General features: G+C 53.8%; 1 protein-coding gene across 6 annotated transcripts in view; it reads right to left on the bottom strand.

Annotated features, from left to right (window-relative positions):
• SSUH2 (ssu-2 homolog) overlaps positions 1-17085 on the bottom strand; it is a 28409-nt gene extending 11324 nt beyond the window's left edge. For 2 of the 6 annotated variants that reach the window (XM_070238550.1, XM_014731445.3), the window contains exons 1-9: positions 17002-17085; positions 9071-9169; positions 8638-8719; positions 7039-7171; positions 5756-5816; positions 4604-4728; positions 3227-3289; positions 1480-1565; positions 59-151 (exon numbers count right to left, since the gene is read on the bottom strand). In XM_070238550.1, coding sequence (XP_070094651.1) covers positions 59-151; positions 1480-1565; positions 3227-3289; positions 4604-4728; positions 5756-5816; positions 7039-7171; positions 8638-8719; positions 9071-9169; positions 17002-17029 — 770 coding nt within the window. In that variant the 5' untranslated portion in view covers positions 17030-17085. The remainder of the gene's footprint in view (positions 1-58; positions 152-1479; positions 1566-3226; positions 3290-4603; positions 4729-5755; positions 5817-7038; positions 7172-8637; positions 8720-9070; positions 9170-17001) is intronic. The other 4 variants (XM_070238551.1, XM_023620045.2, XM_070238552.1 and 1 more) reach the window with 3 other exon arrangements.
• Positions 17086-18188: the final 1103 nt, after the last annotated feature.

The raw sequence follows: 18188 nt of genomic DNA, 5'->3' as shown, positions 1-18188 counted from the left end.
CCAGCCCACGTCCCGCGGCACCCCCGGCAGGCCACGGCGCTGGGACGCGGCCACGTACCACATGATGACCAGCTGGATGAAGTGCAGCAGTTTCTTCTCCCCCTTGCAGGTGGCACAGGTCTTGCTCCCCCGCCCCGAGCACGTGCTGCACCTGACAGGGCATACCGTCAGGACCACTCAGAGAGTCCTGGGGTCCTGGTGGCTTCCAGAGCCCCCGTCCCCGACCCCTGCCAAATCCTTCCTCATGGAGGTGGACTGTGCTGGGCCTGGATGGCTTCCACCTGCCCCACCTCCTCGGGTGCCCCGGTTCCCTGTGGAAACCTCCTTCTCCCACCCAGCCCACGTGGCTCACAGGCTTGCCCCCACCCCTGCTATGACCAGCTTAGGACCTCGGCCTGGCCAATCAGCTTATTCCATCTCCCTGGCCACAGTGACTGATAGAAGGATGGGCCATGACCCATGTGAGTGCAATGAGATCCGCCCCAGGACTTTTGTTGGAACTATCAGGAAAGGGACATCCTTTTCTCCTGAAGTTACTAAGCTTGGAGCTGCGGGTGGTCCTCTCTGCCACCACAGAGACAGCCTGCCTGAGAATGACGCCAACACAAAGGAAAGCAGAGTGAGGGATGGAGACAGATTCCTGGTGATATGGTTTAAGCACTTGGATCCAGCTGTACCTGAAGCCACCCCAGAAATATACTCTTGAATTTTTCCTTTATACAGGCCTATAAATTTAGTTTTTTGCCAAAGCTGATTTGAATTGGATTTCTTTCACTTGTAAATGAAAGAAATCTGAGTTTTTTTCCAAATCAAAGACCTCCTTTAGACAAGTCCACCAAAGCTTCACCTCCTGGCTTGTTAGAGGCCTGGGCCTCAACGAGCCAAACATTCTCATTAACCAACATGACTTTGAATAGTTCCATTCTTCACAATTTCCTATTTCCCTTTAAAGATTTGTAAACACATTAAAGAACATGATTTACAAAACATAATAGCCCACTGTTTGCAAAGCCCTGTGGCCAGAGATTGACCTTTGTTGATCATTTAGTCAATCAACCAACCTCTGCCTCCTCCTCCATTCAGGCCCTGCAATGATTATAGGTAAGAGTTTGCCCAGGCCCCTATCCTCAGAGAGCTCAGACTCTCACCTCCAGGTCGTTTTCTGTATTCCCTTTCCCACCACATGAGCAGGAAGAAGTTTGCTCTCCTTGCCCCACTTCCTCCCTGCAGGCCTCCTTGCTTACACCCCACCCACAGACTGCCTGATGATTTCTAGTCTTGTTTTGAATATCAGGCCTCGAGGAAAGCTTACCCACTGCACAAACATTTATAGAGCATCTACTATGCACGGAGCTCTGGGGACGCAGGAGTGACAAGACAGATAGGTGCCCACTCGCCTTCCAGAAGGGCAGACAGTGAAAAGCAAGAAAGGCAGCCCACGCAAGCGCTTCCCCCGGGTGCGGGCAGACCTGCTCCTACCTGCGCCTGCCGGAGCCTGAGCACAGCTGGCACCTCCGGGGCTGCCTGGCCCTGCGCTTGGCACCACTGCAGGAGGGGCACCTTGCCTGTGGACACAACACACCTCCTGAGGAAGCGGGCAGAGGGCAGCCAGAGACCTGGTTCCGGCCCCGGCCTACTGACCTTGGCAAGCCACTTCCCCTCCCTGGGCCTCGGCCCCTTCATCTGCAAAATGGCAGCTTGGGTGGAAGGTATCTTTGGACCTCTCCAGTTGTGGCTTCCAAGGATTCTACATCCTAACAGCCCTGTTTCTCCTGAGACGTCAGCCTCTCCTGCTCCTCTCTGATTCCCACGACACCCAGGACCGTCCCCTGACCAAACAGTCACGGCCAGAGGGAGAGGGACCTGGTACTGGAGACGGGGAGCTGTGGCTTAGGAAGGCCCCCAGGGGTGACCCCGGCTACACTCCCCCAGTTGGCTCAGCGTGGGCTCTGGAGACCTTCCAGAGAAAGCCTGCAGGAGGAGGGAGAGGAGGACGAGGGGCAGGGGGTGGAGGAAGGAACAGAAAAGGCCACAGGGAGGGGCCCTGGGAGAGCCATGAGGAGGCGCATGGCAGGAGTGAGGACACAGGAGGAGAGAGAAGCCAGGCGGCCGCAGTGGGGCCCCCGATGGTGTGTGAGTGGGTGGAGGAATGAGCTCACGCAGGTGGAAAGCCGGCAGAGAAAAGGATGGAGGGGGGTGCAGCTTCCCGTGGCCGGTGGTCAGCACGTGTCCAAAGGACTAGGCACAAACGGGGAGGGCTCAGAACACGTGCGGAGCTTGGTCCTCCTCCTGGGATGGTGAGTGGCCCTGCAGGTCTCTGAAAAGAAGGCTGATGCCATGAGAGCCTGGCAGCGTGCTTCGGGGCCTGCACTGGGGTGAACAGTGTGCCCCCCGCACACAAATTTACGTCCACCAGAACCTCAGGATGTGCCCTCATTTGGAAACAGTCCCTGCAGATGTAATTAGTTAGGATGAGGTCGTACCGGAGTGGGGTGGGCCCCTAACTCCAGTGATTGGGGTCCGTATAAGAAGGCCATGAGGGGACGCAGACACGCATGGGGAAGGCCTCGGGACAACGGAGGCAGCGGTTGGAGTGATAACAGCTACAGCCGAGGATCGCCGGCAGCCGGCAGAAGCTAGGAAGGTGGCTTCTCCCTCTGAGCCTCCAGAAGGAGCCAACCCTGCTGACACCTTAATTTTGGACTTCGGCCTCCAGAACAGTAAGAGGATAAGTTTCTGTTGTTTTCAGCCACTCGGTTTGTGGTAGTGTGTCACAGGAGCCCTGGGAAAGGAATGCAAGGCCCCCGTCTACCGGGTCCCTGGAAGCCTCTGCGTTTCCCCTTCTCGGCACGCATCGCCCCGTACTCCCCGTGCTGGTTGCTTGTGGTCTCCCCGCGGACAGAGGGGCCCTGGTGGGAGGGACCTCTTAGTCCTCTTGCCGGGGCTGGCTCTGAGCAGTACTCAGTGAGTGTTTGTAGATGGATGAGAAAAGGAGAGAAGACTCAAAATCCCAAACCATCAAAGTGAAAATGCCAGTAGGGAGCGCCCAATCCAACCTGCCCATTTTGCAGGTGGGAACGTGGAGGCCCGGAAGGGGAGGATGACTTGTCTGAGGTCACACTGCCAATGGGGGAGCCCCAGGCCCCCAGCCCAGCCCTCCGTCCCCGTGTGGAGCCCTCCTCCTCCCACGCTATCGTTTATTCACCAGCGGCCACACAGCACTCACCAAGCCGGCCCCATGGCAGCCGCTGCACTTGTAGCACCCACGCCCATGGCATTTGTGGCATTGCTGGAAGTGAAACGCTCTCCTCGGATCGAGTTTCCCAAGCACCAGCAGCTCCTGGTCTCACCACCCTGCCGCCCCCCATCCCCGTGATGTCACCATCCCAAACATGTAGAGAGCAGCCATTCAGGGCCAGGGTAGGAAGGTGGCCATTTCCCACCTGACTAGGATTCCAAAAGGCCTTGAATGCCAAGCCAAGGAGATCATGTTACCATTTCCTCGGTGCCCCAGCCCAGCCTGTCCTGGATGCTAAGAAGAGGAGACGCGTTCTCCGAGTCCCACGTCCCCACTCACGCTCCCAGGCTAACCACAAGGGCAGGTGTCCTTTGCCCATTAGGTAGCTACCATTGTCTTGGGGATCAAAAGCTACAAAAAATGGGCGGCATTTTTGTGAAAGGTAACGAGCTAGATACTGAATTTTAATCATTGAATCAAAATAGCTTTCCACCCTCGGGAAAAGAGGGGAACGGCTTCTTGACCCCTCAAATTCTCCTTCCTCTTATAACGCTGTGAAGACTCGGAGGGTGAAGTTACAAGCGCGAGTCAAGTTAAAGCAGAGGCTGGCCCGGTGGCGCAGCAGTTAAGTGCACACGTTCCGCTTCAGCAGCCCGGGGTTTGCCGGTTGGGATCCCAGGTGTGGACATGGCACCACTTGGCATGCCATGCTGTGGCAGGCGTCCCACATATAAAGTAGAGGAAGATGGGCAGGATGTTAGCTCAGGGCCATTCTTCCTCAGCAAAAAGAGGAGGGTTGGCAGATGTTAGCTCAGGGCTAGTCTTCCTCAGACAAAGAAAAAAAGTCTAAAGTGGAGACAAGGTTGGGAGCTGGATAAGAACATAACGTGAGCTGCCTCGGCTGTTTCGGTGACACGTGAGGTGATCCTCACTTCGCGTCATGATTACATTTCTGTAAAACAGGACAGAAGTCAAATTCTGCTCCCTGCTGACTTCCATGAGAAGTCCAGCACCACTTTGACTTTATTTTATACGGTCTCATTCAGCGCTCTAGCTGTTTACTGTCAGGCCAAAAATCCCGCTCCTCCGGGCTGGGGCCGAGAACGCTGGCTCTGGAGAGCCGGTGCCGCTCTGCCCATGGGTCGCCTGTCTGCTGTGTGGATGCTCCCACGTTTGCGTGGGATTTTGTGGGAATGGGACTACATTCCGTGCCCTGAGCTTCGTTAGAAGTGGGCGTCTTGCTAGCTGGGGAATGAACCTCCAGCCTGGACTCGGGGTTCCCTTTTTAAAAGGACAAGGTTGAGGAGACATAGGGGGCTGGAGGACAAGCTCAGGGGGAAGGGCAAAGATTCCAGTAATCGTTACCTTGACCAGCGACGAGTGAGGGACCTGGAACTTCCTGGTGTCTTCCTGAAACATCGGGGGGACCTGGACCTTGATGTCCCAAAGCCGGGGGGAGGTGCCTCTATGTGGCCCATCTACTGAGTGACCTGACACAGAGAGGGATCGTTGTAAGGCCAGGGAACGGCCACAAGGACAAGCCTTCATTTATTCACCGAATCGCAGGGTGCTTCCCTTGGTGCCAGGCATTCAGGAGATCCTGGGGCGACAAGGATGGGTAGATAAGGGTGTCCTTGGAGTCTGTGGCCAAGCACTCAAGCACTGGAGTTGGAAAGACCTGAGTCTGATTCCTGCTTCTTCTACTTCCTAGCTGTGTAACTCCAGACAAGTTACTTCACCTCTCTGATCTTCAATCCCTCATCTCTAAAATAGGGATAGTGGTGGCACCTACCATAGAGGATGGTGGTGAAAATTAACTAGAAGAAGGCTTATAAATGCTCAGTGCAGGACTGGCACATGCTGCAGCGTCAAAAACAAGAACTATCATCGCTATCATCCCCATCATCTTATTTCTCTTCCTCCTCCTCCGTTCAAGGAGACAGACACAGCCACAACCACGATGGTAAGTGCTCAGACAAGAGTTGAATAAAGGGCTCTGAAAACTCAAAAGACTGACTCATTCTGCTGGGGAGGGGAGTGGCAGGAGAAGAAATCCTGGAAGGCTTCATAAAAGAGGTGACATGTGAGCTGAGTCTTAAGGGTGGGCCCAGAGCTTCCCGCACAGAGAAATTCAACCCTCCAGTGGGCTTCAGCAGAAGGCGAGATGGCACAGTGAATGGGGTTCCTGGGGGTCTAGAGTCCTAGGGAGGCACTGGGGGTGGCCTGGGAGGCCTGCACACACATGTAGCCTTTGCAGTCTAGCCCCGTGGGCAGCACCAGCCTGTGGCCCAAGGACCGTCTGCAAACCGCTTCGTGGGCAGCAAGCATCTGGGCAGACCAGCACTGGAAGGTCTCTGAGATGAAGCGTCACCCTCTCACCTTAGAGCAGAAGGGGACACCGAGGCTCCCAGCAGAAGAGCATCTTATTCACGGATACTGGCTGACACAAGTCTTGACATTTGCCCAGCCCCGGCCATACTCGTGCCCAATTAAACTGACTCCAGACAACTCACTTACTCGTAAAGGGTTGGAACGTCCATTCGCTTATCCTGGACTCGCTGAAGGTCTCCAGCCGGTACTGCAGAGAACAGAAGAGCTTGTTCACACGCACACCCTCTACGAAGACAGGGCACCACCGAGCAGACGGAGCTCCCCACCTGCCGGGCGCGGCGGGAGATGAGAGGCCCCACGCACAGCACCCATGGGCGGCTCAGAACAGGCTGGCGACAGCGCTCTCTGTGCCCAATGCCCCGGGACGTCTGCAGGGAGGCCAGTCGGCCCCAGGAAGTCTCCCCTGACAAGCTGACAACCGGGGCGATTTCAGCTTCTCATCTCTTTATACACAGAAATGTTCTATGCGCCAAGTTTTGGAGCAGCAGTTGCCCTTTGCTGGATGGAGGCTGCTGGAATCCACTGCTCGGAGCGGCCCCTTTAGAGGAATTTATCTGCCTGATGTCGAGGTCCTCCTTGATCCTCATCCACAGAATCACAAAATGGGAAGGGAGCCTGGCTCCTCCTTTTACACGTGAGGAAGAGGAGGCTCAGAGAGGTCAGTTAACTTGCCCAAGGTCACACAGCTACACAGGGGCCTCTTCCCCGAGATGCCTGCTCTAGCCACTCCATGTGAGCCTGGTCTGATTTCTGTGTGCGTGTGTGCTCAGCAGAGGGTGGCTGCGCCAGTGACACTAGAAAATGTGAACTCAGAGCTGTCAGTTGGCCCTGTCAATGCAGAAGGTGACACAGGTGCCAGCTGTGGTCTGGGTACCAGACATGGGATTTCCCCAGAGCTTCAGGCCCAGGGGTGATGAATAAATGATTCCTTGGCAAGGACGTGACTTGGGGGAGGCAGAGGGAGCTGGACTCGAGGGGAGTAAAGGACCCTCCTCAGCCCACCCCTCCTGGAAGCGGTTCAAGGACACTGGCTTTGACACTAGCAAACCCGAGTGTGAGTCCCAGCTCCGTCACTTCTTGCTGTGTGTTTTGAGACAAGTAACTTCACCTCTCTGAGCTCAAATTCCTCCTTTAACTGGCGATGATGAGACCACTGTGTGGGGTAGTTAGGAGGGTTTGATAAGACAGCTGTGACGCGCTTTCCATGACGCCTGGCGCAGTGGAGCCTTTCAATGACAACCACTGATAATTACTCCTTATGTCACTACCCACAGCTCCAGACCAGAGAAGTGGCAGAAGGGACTTCCATGTCACCACCGTCCACACACACTGCTCCCATTTCACATCACACAAGCCACCCCCAGGGCCTCCAAGCACAACCCTCCAAGTCTTGGTGGGCCACCCCTCACCCGGCAGAGGGTCTGCGGCTTCAGCTCCTGGATGATGAGGTCGCCGGCGGCCGCGCTGCCGTAGCAGCATTTGGAGTTGACGAAGCTGAGAAGGGCTTCACGCGCCACCTCCTCCGTCACCACGGGGACTCTGCTGGGGACAGGGCAGAGAGGCAGGGGCTCTGGGAAGGGCCTACCTCACCGTGCAGAGGGAAACTGAGGCCCCTGGCGGTGACGCACAGTAGCGGTACAGCCCTCAGCCCGGGAGGGCATCTCTGGCCACGGGAACCATGGGAACAGACGCCCAGGGTGGGAACGGACAGGTCCCTCTAAAGGACAGCAATGCCCCTTTAGCTGAAGTGTGAGGCTCTCGAGAAAGGCAGAGGGAGCCTTGGAACTCAAAGAAACCCTTAAAGATGAACTATGCCATTTTACGGGAGAGGAAAACCGGGGTCCAGAGAGACTGTCACACGGCTGGAAGGAAGCAGGGTCAGGCTAGACGAGGTTCCTGCCTGGGGGGACCTTGACCTCGGAAAGGAGCCCATAGCAGTGTTCAGGGAAGCCCCCAGCCAAGGACTGTCTTCCGCGGCGCCTGGACACTCGCGGTGAGCCTGCTGGGCAGCACAGCAGCGCGCAGGGAGGCGGACAGCCAGTGGCCCCTTCCTCGGCCTTCTCTCTGGAGGCCCCCCTCCTCCTGGGAGACTGTCCCTGAGCCCAGCTGCCTGCCTGTCCCCTCCCCAACCCCCACTCCCCAGGAAGCAGGAGTCCTGCCCCCCTCCTCCCCCTCGGGTCTTCCCAGTTCTCTCTGGGGCAGCCCCGGCTCCAGACAGTACCCCTGTGGTGCCACTTGTGTCCCCAGCACTACCCCCTCCTCGGTGTCCGGAGGGGCCTGAGTGTTGTGGGAGCTGCTGGGCCAGGATGGCGGAGACGACTCCACGGAGGAAGTGGGGTCTGCACTGCGCGTGGAAGGCGGGTGTCCTGGGAGGAGACGGGGAGGTGGTCCAGGCAGCAGGGAGACCAGGAGCACCCAGGATGCCCCTGAAGGCGGGACAGGCCACCCGGCTGCGAGGCCGGACCCACCTTCTCTCTGCACAAGGCTGCTGGAAGCCGGAGCTCTGCCCCGAGGTCCCTCAAAGCAGGGCGGGTGTGGGCCTCTCCAGGGAGCTAGACCAGGGAGCCACTGACCTCCACGGTAAGGGGCTAGATAGTCAATATTTTGGGTTTTGAGGGCCAGAGAGCGTCTGTCTCAACCCCTCAGCTCTGCTGTCATAGCGCAAAAGCAGCCACAGACAGCAAGGAACAGGTGAGCATGGCTGAGTTCCTGTAAAACTAGATTTACAAGAACAGACGGTGAGCTGGATTTGGCCCAGGGGCGGGGTCGGCAACCCCTGATCTCCACAATGGTTTTCAACCCAGGCTTGGGAGCCAAACAGCCTGAAGAGCTTGGTGAGGTGCAGACCCCCGGGCTCCACCCCTGGAGAACCTGACCCAGCAGGCCTGGGAGCCTGACACCCTGTCAGGGTGGAGGTCCCTGGGGAGGGCTCTTGGGGGCAGTGGTGACGTGAGGACCCACAAGCGTGACCCCATGTGACGGCTCCGTGAGGGTCACCGGCAGCTCACCTGTGCTCCAGGAACGAGGACCAGCACCTTGGTTCCTGGGGTCTCCCCGGGGCCTCTGAAGGTGGGAAGAATATCTGCTGTCCTGGAGGAGAGGGGAGGAGGCAGCGGCTCGACAGCCCAGCTCAGAGGAGCAGGCATTTGGGGGTGAAAGGAAGAAAAATTGGCTGAACGCGAGAAAGGACAGATGAAGAAGAATGATGGTTCTGAGGCCAGCATCATTCTGGTCTTAAATGGACATGGATATGGTCATAGGATGTTCATGGACGCAGGGCCTATGCACCATGTCCTCTCGTTGCCGCCCAGTGGTGACAAGGGGCTTCCCAGGGTCCCCAGGGGAAAGAAGAGCCATCCCAACGCTGGCCTGTTCCAGAGACATCCCCCCAGCAGCACAGTCCCAGGAAGAGGCCACAGGAGCCAAGACCCACGGACTCACCGCCCCCTTGAAGAAGCCAGTCACAGCTGGGCAGCCTCTCCAGGAGTTCAGCTGGGGGCGCCAGAGGACTCTCGGCCTGGAAGCTGAGGTCCACCACACCTGCAGGAGGACAGGCAGCCCTGAGCCTCGGGGAGAGGGGGAGGGGGTGTCAACGGCCACTTCACAGGAAGCTGACAAGTGAGGAGAGTGCATTGTAAAAAGCCTCACAGTTTAACTCAGCCCGTCTCACTCCGGCAGCCACCCTCCGGCCACAGAACGGGCAGGGATGGGGGGCGGGGGTGGTAGCCACAGCAGTCATAATAATGTTGAGAAAAACACCAAGAATGGCAGCTCCTGTTTGCTGGGCACCTACCCTGTGCCAGTCACCAGGATGGGTGCTTTATAGACACTATCGTGTCCCACGACCCTCGGAGATAAGTGCTGAATCACAGGTGCTCACACGGTGATGCTCCTCTCATCACGAGATGGCGCTGGACCTCCTCCCCTTGAACCTGAGCAGGCTCGGGACTGCCTCACCCAGGGAGTACACGGGAGCAATGAGGAGGTGCCGCTCCCGCTTCTTGCCTCTTGGCGCTCTCCCTCTTGAGCCCTGAGCAGCCATGGAAGAAATCAGCCTATCCTATGGGAATGACCACGTGGAGATGCCCCAAGGCTGCATGCAGAGGGGCCCGGCGGAGTCCAGCCTTCCAGCCACCCTGCCAGGCCAGCGGGCATACGAGCGAAGCCATCTTAGACCCTCCAGGCCAGACCAGCTGCCTGGTGAACACCACTGAGTGACCCTGCCATGAACTGCATGTCTGTGTCCCCCCCAAAATTCATCTGTTGACACCCTAACCCCAGTGGAAGGCATGAGGAGGCCGGCCCTTTGGGAGGTGATTAGGTCTAGGTGAGGTCAATGAAGGTTGAGCTGCTGGGATGGGATGAGTGTCCTTGTAAGAAGAGAATGATTCCAGAGCTCGCTCGCTCACTCTGCCCTGTGAGCGCACAGGAGAGGGCGCTGTCCACCAGCCAGTGCAGGCTCTCACGGGATGGGACGCGGATCCGCAGGTGCCTTGATCTAGGACTTGCAGCCTCCAGAACAGTGAGAAACAACTGCACGTCATTTAAGCCAGCAGTCTATGGTATTTTTGTTATGACAGCCCCAAACGACTCAGACAGACCCTAATCCATTCCACATGGAGCAGACTCGCCCAGCCGAGCCCTGCCCAGGTTCCTGGCCCACCAGTCACGGCGTGGAGTCAGATGGTGGTTGTTTTAAGGGACTGGGATGGGCGTAGTTTGTCATGCGGCTTCCTCTCATGGGCAGACTTTGCTGTGGGACTCCCCACAGAGCTGGCCAAGGCTCCCTCAGAGCCACACCAGGGTCTGCGGCTCCTTCTGCTCACCCTCCCTCCTTCCCTCCTCCTCTCGCAGGGGTCCCACCTGCACTGGGTCTGAAGACGGTCCCAGCCCCCTCTCCCCTTTCCCTTCACAGGCATCTCCAAGGGACCTCTGGCACACCGAACACCACTGTGGTGTCTGCTTCTTGGATGACCCGAACTGACACCCTGATATTACCCCTTCTACCAAGGGGGAGACTGAGGCTCAGAAAGGTAGTAACTCACCCAAGGCCACACAGCCAGTGAGTGATGGAGCTGGATTCAGACCAGGGTTCGTCTGTCTCCAAAGCTCATATTCTCTCCAAGTGCCTTCCAGGAGGCGAACCCTACGGAAGAATCAGTCACTGTATATGTGTTTTTAAAACCTCATCTTGATGTGTCGGGATGGGACATAGATACATGGCTCTGAGACTCCCAGGAGGAAAGCATAATATAAGAACTGGCTCCAGAAACTCCGGAAAATTCAGGAAGCACCTCCCCGCACCTGCGCCTCACCCCATCCTCCCACCTGGAGGCATGGAAGGCAGGCCTTCTGATCCCCTTTGACATGAGGAACCTGAGGCTCAGAAAGGTGACTCCAGTATCCTTAGGTTGCACAGCAGTGGAGTTAGAGCAGGATAGAGGCTCATTGTTCCAGTTCCAGCCCACTGGACCACCCCTCAAACCTGTTCCCAGAAGCCCTCATGCTGGGGGACAAGAATCCCTCAGCTCTGGCTTTCTGGTAGCCAATGTGGTCATGGGAAGTTGTCTTTAAAGGGTGAGCTGATAAATGGTCCGTGGAAGGTGATTCTGTAGTAAGCTACTGAAGCAGACGCAGGCCAGGCTTCCAGCAGACCCACCTTTCCCCTAGATCCCTTTTTTTTTTTTTGCTCCTCTTTAAAACCTATAGCTCTCTACCTCCACAAAAATAAAAATGATTTTATTTTTTTAAATGATGTCCTATCCTTTCTAGTTTAATAAAAACAGAGGCAGAAGAATAAACACATCTCGTTCTAAACTGAAGCAGCCTAGGTTATCTGGAAATGGAGAGGTCAGGGGGTGAGAAGTCTGAAATCCTGAAATATGTGGCCAAAAACAGGGGAAGGAGAAGAGGGCACCATTAAGACAAACGACAGCCGCACTCTCCACTCTCTCCAAACTAGGAACGTCCTTGTCCTCTGACTATAGGAAATCCACGTGCATCTCTGAAGGTCTTGCTCCTTGCAGGAAACTTACAAGGGAAGCTGAAATAGAAGAATGCGTGTAGAAGTAGAGAGTGCCTCTCCTAGCCAGAAAACTTACCTGTGGAAGCAAAGGATTCTGTGGAGACACAGGTGAGAGACCTGGGATGGACGTGGGTGTGAGACAGAGTGGCAGCATCCCCAGGCTTCAGCCGATGCCTGCCAGTGGGTACCGAATCGCCCACACGATCATTCGTCTGGAATTACGACTTCTACCTTGGTTCTCAATACTGTTTTGCTTCTAATGAGTTTATCAGCATTCTAAGCTATTTTAGTCACTAGGGACCCAGGGATCGGAAAACATTTTCTATAAATAGCCAGGTAGCAAATGTCGTAGACTTTCTGGGCCATATGGTTTGTCTCAATTACTCAGTTTCGCCATTGTGGCCTGAAAGCAGCCACAGCCAAGACACAATTGAATAAACGTGGCTTTGTTCCAATAAAACTTTCCAAAAACAGACAGGGGGTCAGATGTGGCCCATGAGCTGTATTTTGTCCATCCTGACCCAGACACTCATCTATGTGGATGGGTTTGAGGGGGGTCAGAAAGGCGGAAGCTGGAATTTGAACCTTTCTGGGGCCCGGGCCCGTGCACATCCATTGCACTTCCTGTGAGCCCAGTTACTGGAATTAAAGATGAACGTCAGGGTTGGATGGTAGCCAGGGGCAACTGGAGCCAGAATCCCTGGGGCACAGTGGTTAGGAAGCTGGCTTCTGACACCTGGAGTCTGAGCCCTGTAATATATGACACTGTGCCAGTAACGCATCCTGGCAGAACTCAACCCCCCAGCTGTGACAGAGAGCGAATGATATTAGTGCCCACCTAACTAGACAATGTGCGCAACACAGTTCTTGGTCCTGAGCCTGACATCTAACAAACGCCCGGTCAACGTCTGGGACCTCAGGAGGCAGGGCCTTCCTCTTTTTTTGTGCTCCTTTAAGCCAGGAGACAAGAGCGAAAATGTCAACCATGGAAAGAAAGGCAAGACCATCACAGCCTCTCCCCTGGGATGCCCCGCCCCGACCCGGAAGTCTTGGGTCTGCTGGGGCATCAATAGTCTCCTTGAGGAGAAGACAGGGAAACGCCATATGGCAGCTATGCCCTGCTGGGAACCAAACAAAGGGGCAGGAAGAGGGGAAGAATGAGAGGTGGGAAAGTCGAGGTCCATCCATCAACTAGGAGGCACCCTGCCCTCCTGGGGCCGTCGCAATTCGTCAGAGCCAAATTAGTCTCCCCATTATGTTCTGTGCAAAAATAAAGGACTCCAGGCTGAACTACGGGCAGGTGCGTCATTTCCTGTACAGATCTCATCAGGCACAACAGGAATGCACACGTCACAGGCATTGTGTGACGCCCGGCGTGGGGCACTCCGAAGAGGGCCACCAGCTGTGTCACTGTTTCCACGGTGACGGGGCTGCATTCCAGGGCAGTTGTCCAGCTGGGCCACCCCACCCTAACACAGGCATTGTGTCCTGGGCTCACAAAGGGATGGCGCAAGCATGATCTCTTCTCACTTCATGACAACCACCATTTTCCCCACTTTGTAGAAAGACAAGACCAAGCTCAGAGATGTGATTTGGGGCAATGAACCCACACATTCATAGCAGAGACAGAAACAGGGCTTAGAACTCAGATCCTGACTCCAAGCCCAATGAGCTTTCTGCTTAGCCGAACATCCTATTGCTCCATGCAAATGGCATCACGTGGTTGCCGAGAAAGCTTTGCAAAGTGTCACCAAGGTAGCGTTTCTGCTCACTAGCCACTAGCTATTTTTCTTTTGTATAGAAAGGAATGTTGCTTATAGAGAAAGGCATAATTAATGGATAATCCCTTTAACTTTCTCTTTTTAAAATGTCATTTCCTTTATTTCAGAGGATAAAAGGAGTCCACGTCTTCTGCCCCTAGTTCTATCATCTTAAAAGCACTGAAATCATGTTACTTCTCTGCTCAAATGGCCCCCCACCACCATCTCACTTTAGTTTGTTTAACATCGTGTCTCCTTCAACAGGTGTGAGAGCCCCTATTGGACAGGGAAGCCCCCCGACCATGTCCTGCATGCAGTTGGTGCTCTTAAACGCCTTGTGATTTCAATTAAACTTACGATGGTGAAAGAGATTCAAGGGGTCAAATTCATACAGATAGAGCACAGAATGGCAGTTGCCAGGAGCAGAGAGGAGAGGGGAATGTGGAGCTGTTGGTTAATGGGTACAGAGTTTCAGTTGTGCAAGATGAAAAGGTTCTAGAGACGGATGATGGGGATGGTTGCACAACAATGGGAATGCACTTACTGCCATGGAACAATACACTTAAAAATGGCTAAGATGGCAAATTTTATGTTATTTAAAATAATAAAAATAGAAAGAAAGAGAAGGAGATTCAAGTGATCATCAGAGAAAGAAAAGAAAGAAGTCTGGTTTTGCCAAGAAGAACAAACAAACAAATAATTGGCTACACTATTTCAAGGCCTTCACGAGCAAGACCTGAAAGGCTGACCAGGTCTCCCCCAGGCTTAAACACCACAGTGGCTCACTACTGCCCACAGCAAACATCCAAGCTTGGGAACTTGGTAAGTAAGGCCCTAAATTACCTGTGGGACAGCGAGAAAAGATTCTCATCTGCCCACATGACAGGGCAAACGCCTTCCTATGTTGTGCAGAGCAGGGTGAGAGAAGGGAAGACAGCTAATGTAGGAGGGGAGGTGGTGTGGATGGAGAGCAGAGCAGAAAGGGGGAGGAGAGAGAGAGACGGCTGCTGGAAGCTTGAGAGAGAAGGGTGGGAGCTTTGCGGTGGGACCCATGGAGAAAATATTTCGGGGAGCAAATATAATGCCCACCTGGTGAGTGAGAGGAACATCGAGAGAAACCAGGGGAAGGATACCTGGGAGAAGGTTTCCTGGGACTTGTGCAGGCCCCTCTGCTATGCCAAGAGAGAACCCAGCAAACATTACCATTAATTTTCACTTAGTTGGGATGTGGAACCCACGCTTTGTAGAAAGTGCTGTCATGCCAAGACAGGGCGACATGGGAGCTGAAAGTGATTGAAGCCACATGACATGTGGGACCATTGAAGAAACAAGACCTGGTCAAGCTAGAGAAGAAAAGAGTCTGAAGGGTCCTTATGTTAAACAGGGAACAGACACTTCTCAGTAGCCTTGAGGGGCAGAATCAAGATCAAAGAGTCAGAGCTCCAGGGAAAGAGGCATCAACTCAATGTAAGAAAGAACTGTTGACAGTCTCAGCTGTAGAGGGGACAGCCAACCCCTGGGGGTGCTCCAGGTGATGGTGGGAGATGCTGCCTCTATGAGGATGCTGTCAGAGGCTTCCTAGCGTCCGATGACGGTGGTACTAAAAGGCCTTCTAGGTGCCTTCCATGTGGATGCCACATCCCAGAATGTCCCACCCATGCCCACTTTGGTTCCAAAGTGTAGGAAGAGGGAAGGAAGCTATTCTCTCTCTGAAGTTGCCCACATTTTAGACTCAAACACTGGGGACAATACTTGTGTGACTGGGAAGGGTAATTCAACTGGATAAGTGGACAGTCATCTGTCACCTAAGAAGGGACATTTAAATCACAGAAGTCCCAGAGCAGGCTCCCTTCCTGAAACCCGGAGAAAAATTTACCTAGTTTCTTATTTCACCAACTTAGCTTATAAAACCTTTTCTGGATGATCCCATACCTGCGGTAGATCCTAAGAGCTGACCTGAGGACCGATTTTATGGGAAGACAGCACATGACAGAATCAAGGTTTTTAGAATTTTAAGGGAAGTAAAGAGTTTGCCTTACTCTCACCTTGCTTACCAAAAGGCATGGTGCCGAAACAGGAACATCACAGGTGGTAATATTTTCCCTTAAGAGCAGTTTAATTTTAAAGCTCTGAGGACATAATCTGATAATTTTCTAGAGTCCACAATTATTCCACACCTACTCTGGGCTGGTGGTGTATTAGGCACTTCACACCCAATTAATCCTTTACCACTTCCGCAGGATGGCACCATCTCTGTTTTTACCGGGGGAAATGGAGTTCAGAGAGGTGAAGTGAATTGAGCAAAGTCGCCCAGCAATTAGGAAACAGAGCTTGGATCTGAATCCAGATTTGACCTAGCATAGCCCATGGCTGCTAAGAGAAACTCCAATTATAAATTGAAAGGCTACTGAGCAGTGTTTTGAAGAGGAGAGACTGCGTTAGAATGTAAGTGGAAGCTTGTTAGAATCAGTCTATGGTTACACAATTTCCAATCCATCAGAGATGATGTATGAGATTATGAGATTATATTATGAGATATGAGATTAGCTCCTGCTCAAATGTATGCTAACATATCTCCATACAGTCTCCCACCTCAATATGAAAACGGATCCCAACAAAATCTAAAATGAGTTCCCTCTAAGATTAGCATGGGTTCATTTTACACCCAACGTCAGCTCTGAAACTCAAAGCTTTCAGACAGCAACATTAGAGACAATGAAGAGTGTTGGGCCTGTGAATGACCTTCGAGGTCACCAACTTCAGTAACTATGAAAATGTACTAGTGTCACAGGGCTCTCAGGGATTCAGATGAAAGCTGTGGACCCCCCCAAAAAACCATATGCACGACATTATCCGTCACCTTCATGGCACTCAAATTAAGAACTCCTGACCCAATCTCCTTTTATAGAGGGGGAAATTGAGACTCAGAGAAGTTAAGTGACTTGCCCAAGATCACACAGCCAATTCATAGCAGAGCCAGGACCTGAACCCCAACCTCCCAGTTCCCGATCTGATATTCCACCACATCGCCCCTTCCAAATTCAGGATCAAAGAAAAATTTTTTGAAAACAGCACATTTCTCCCTAAAATACTATTTCCTTCTTCATCTCTTTAAATAGTCCTTAGAGTCCATTGTATTTCTGTCCCAGTAATGCCAGGATGGGGTCACCCCGTCTGTTCACAAGCAGTAATGAACGGAGGGAGACCCTGAGTAAAGACTTTTCATGACATTTCTTTAAGATTATCCTCATCAAAGAACTGAACCCAGCTGTGACTGAAATAGGAATCCTGATATTCAGGCTCACACTGGGCTGGGGGGACCCATCAACTAGAGAAAAGAAGGATAAAGAATCTACGGATGGTGTTACCATGGTTGGGGAGGAAAGTTCTCCTCTTGGTTTTTTACCATCCTTCTCCATTGCTCAGAGACACAGAATGAAGACCAGCCTGCAGGCTGCAAATGGGCTTTACTTGTGGAAGGAAGGAAGGGAGGCATGCCCTCAGCAACACAGCCCCAAGGGCAGAGGGACTGCGGCTCAGGGCTGGCTGCAGAGGTGGGTGCTCCACACCCTCCCTGCTGTACTTACTGTCCTCATCACTCAGATCCGGATCCATGGTCCAGACGTCCAGCCAAGGAGGTGTCTGCCCTTCCAGTGGGCTCAGGCCGCTGGGCTCTGAGGGACCAGCCTCGGCCCCTCCCAGAACAGCAGGCCCATTGTTTTCGGATTTGAATGCAACAGAGGGAAACATCCATGGGAAGCACGGTGTCCATCAGAGCGGCTGATCCACAGGGGTTCTTGGGGCTCCTTCTACTTGCCTGTGCCCTCACACAACCCTTTGAAATGGGCACTTTTATGATGTCCATTTTTCTGAGCTGGGACTCAAAACCTCGTCTGTCTGACTCTCAGGTCAGAGCTCTTGATCACTTGCTGTATTGCTCATTTGTAGGAGGCAGGCTTCTAAGACCTGTGGGGGCAGGCGGGGAGGGGGGCAGGCGATGCATAAAAACTGTGATAACCACAGGAGATTACCTTCCCAAGGGGGAGAGAAGATAGGGATGGAACCTCTGAAGTCTTGAGTGTCAACCTCCCCATCTCACTGGGAAAGAAACGAGGCCACACAGCTCATCATGGACAGAACCAGCTCCCAACCCAGGCTGCAGAGGCCACTGCTGTCACCACACCAGCCTAGCTCCCTGTGAAACATCTGGGGGTTTTCAAGGTCTCTTCCTAAGCCTTTTGCACTGGGGCTCAAAACTCCTTCAACCTCAACCTTTGGAAGTGCACCCCTCTCCTCTGGATGAGTCTAAACAGTGAACACCTGGACTGGGTCATCTAGTGATGGAAGCAGAGAGCATAGGGGCTGCACCACCTGCTCTGCATCCTTGGCAATGACCCCTGACATCTGGGCCTGGAGTTCTCTGGCCGGGGCAGCCTTGCTCCATAGGGCAAAACATGTACCCTCAGCCCTGGCTTGCCCAGCCCAGCAGTGCCCATGGGGTGTGCCCTGACAGCCCTGGATGAAGACTGGCTATCATACTCACCTGGGAAGCACCATGGTTGGGTCAGCAGCGGCCTGTCTGGGCTGCCACCCCACACACGGCGATGGCTCCAAGGTGCCCGACAAAGTGCCTTCAGTCTCTCTCCCCCTGTCACCTCCATCATTCACTGCCTAACAGAAAGGCGGTACATTCACAAAAGCAGTAGCAATAATTTGACAAACAATATTTGTCACGAAGCTTGGTTTGTAAAAAATCAAGAGGAGAACTTTCCTC

This window comes from Equus caballus, chromosome 16 (genome assembly GCF_041296265.1).
Source record: "Equus caballus isolate H_3958 breed thoroughbred chromosome 16, TB-T2T, whole genome shotgun sequence".
NCBI classification, from domain to species: Eukaryota; Metazoa; Chordata; class Mammalia; order Perissodactyla; family Equidae; genus Equus; species Equus caballus.
This window is presented reverse-complemented; position numbering and strand designations above follow the sequence as displayed.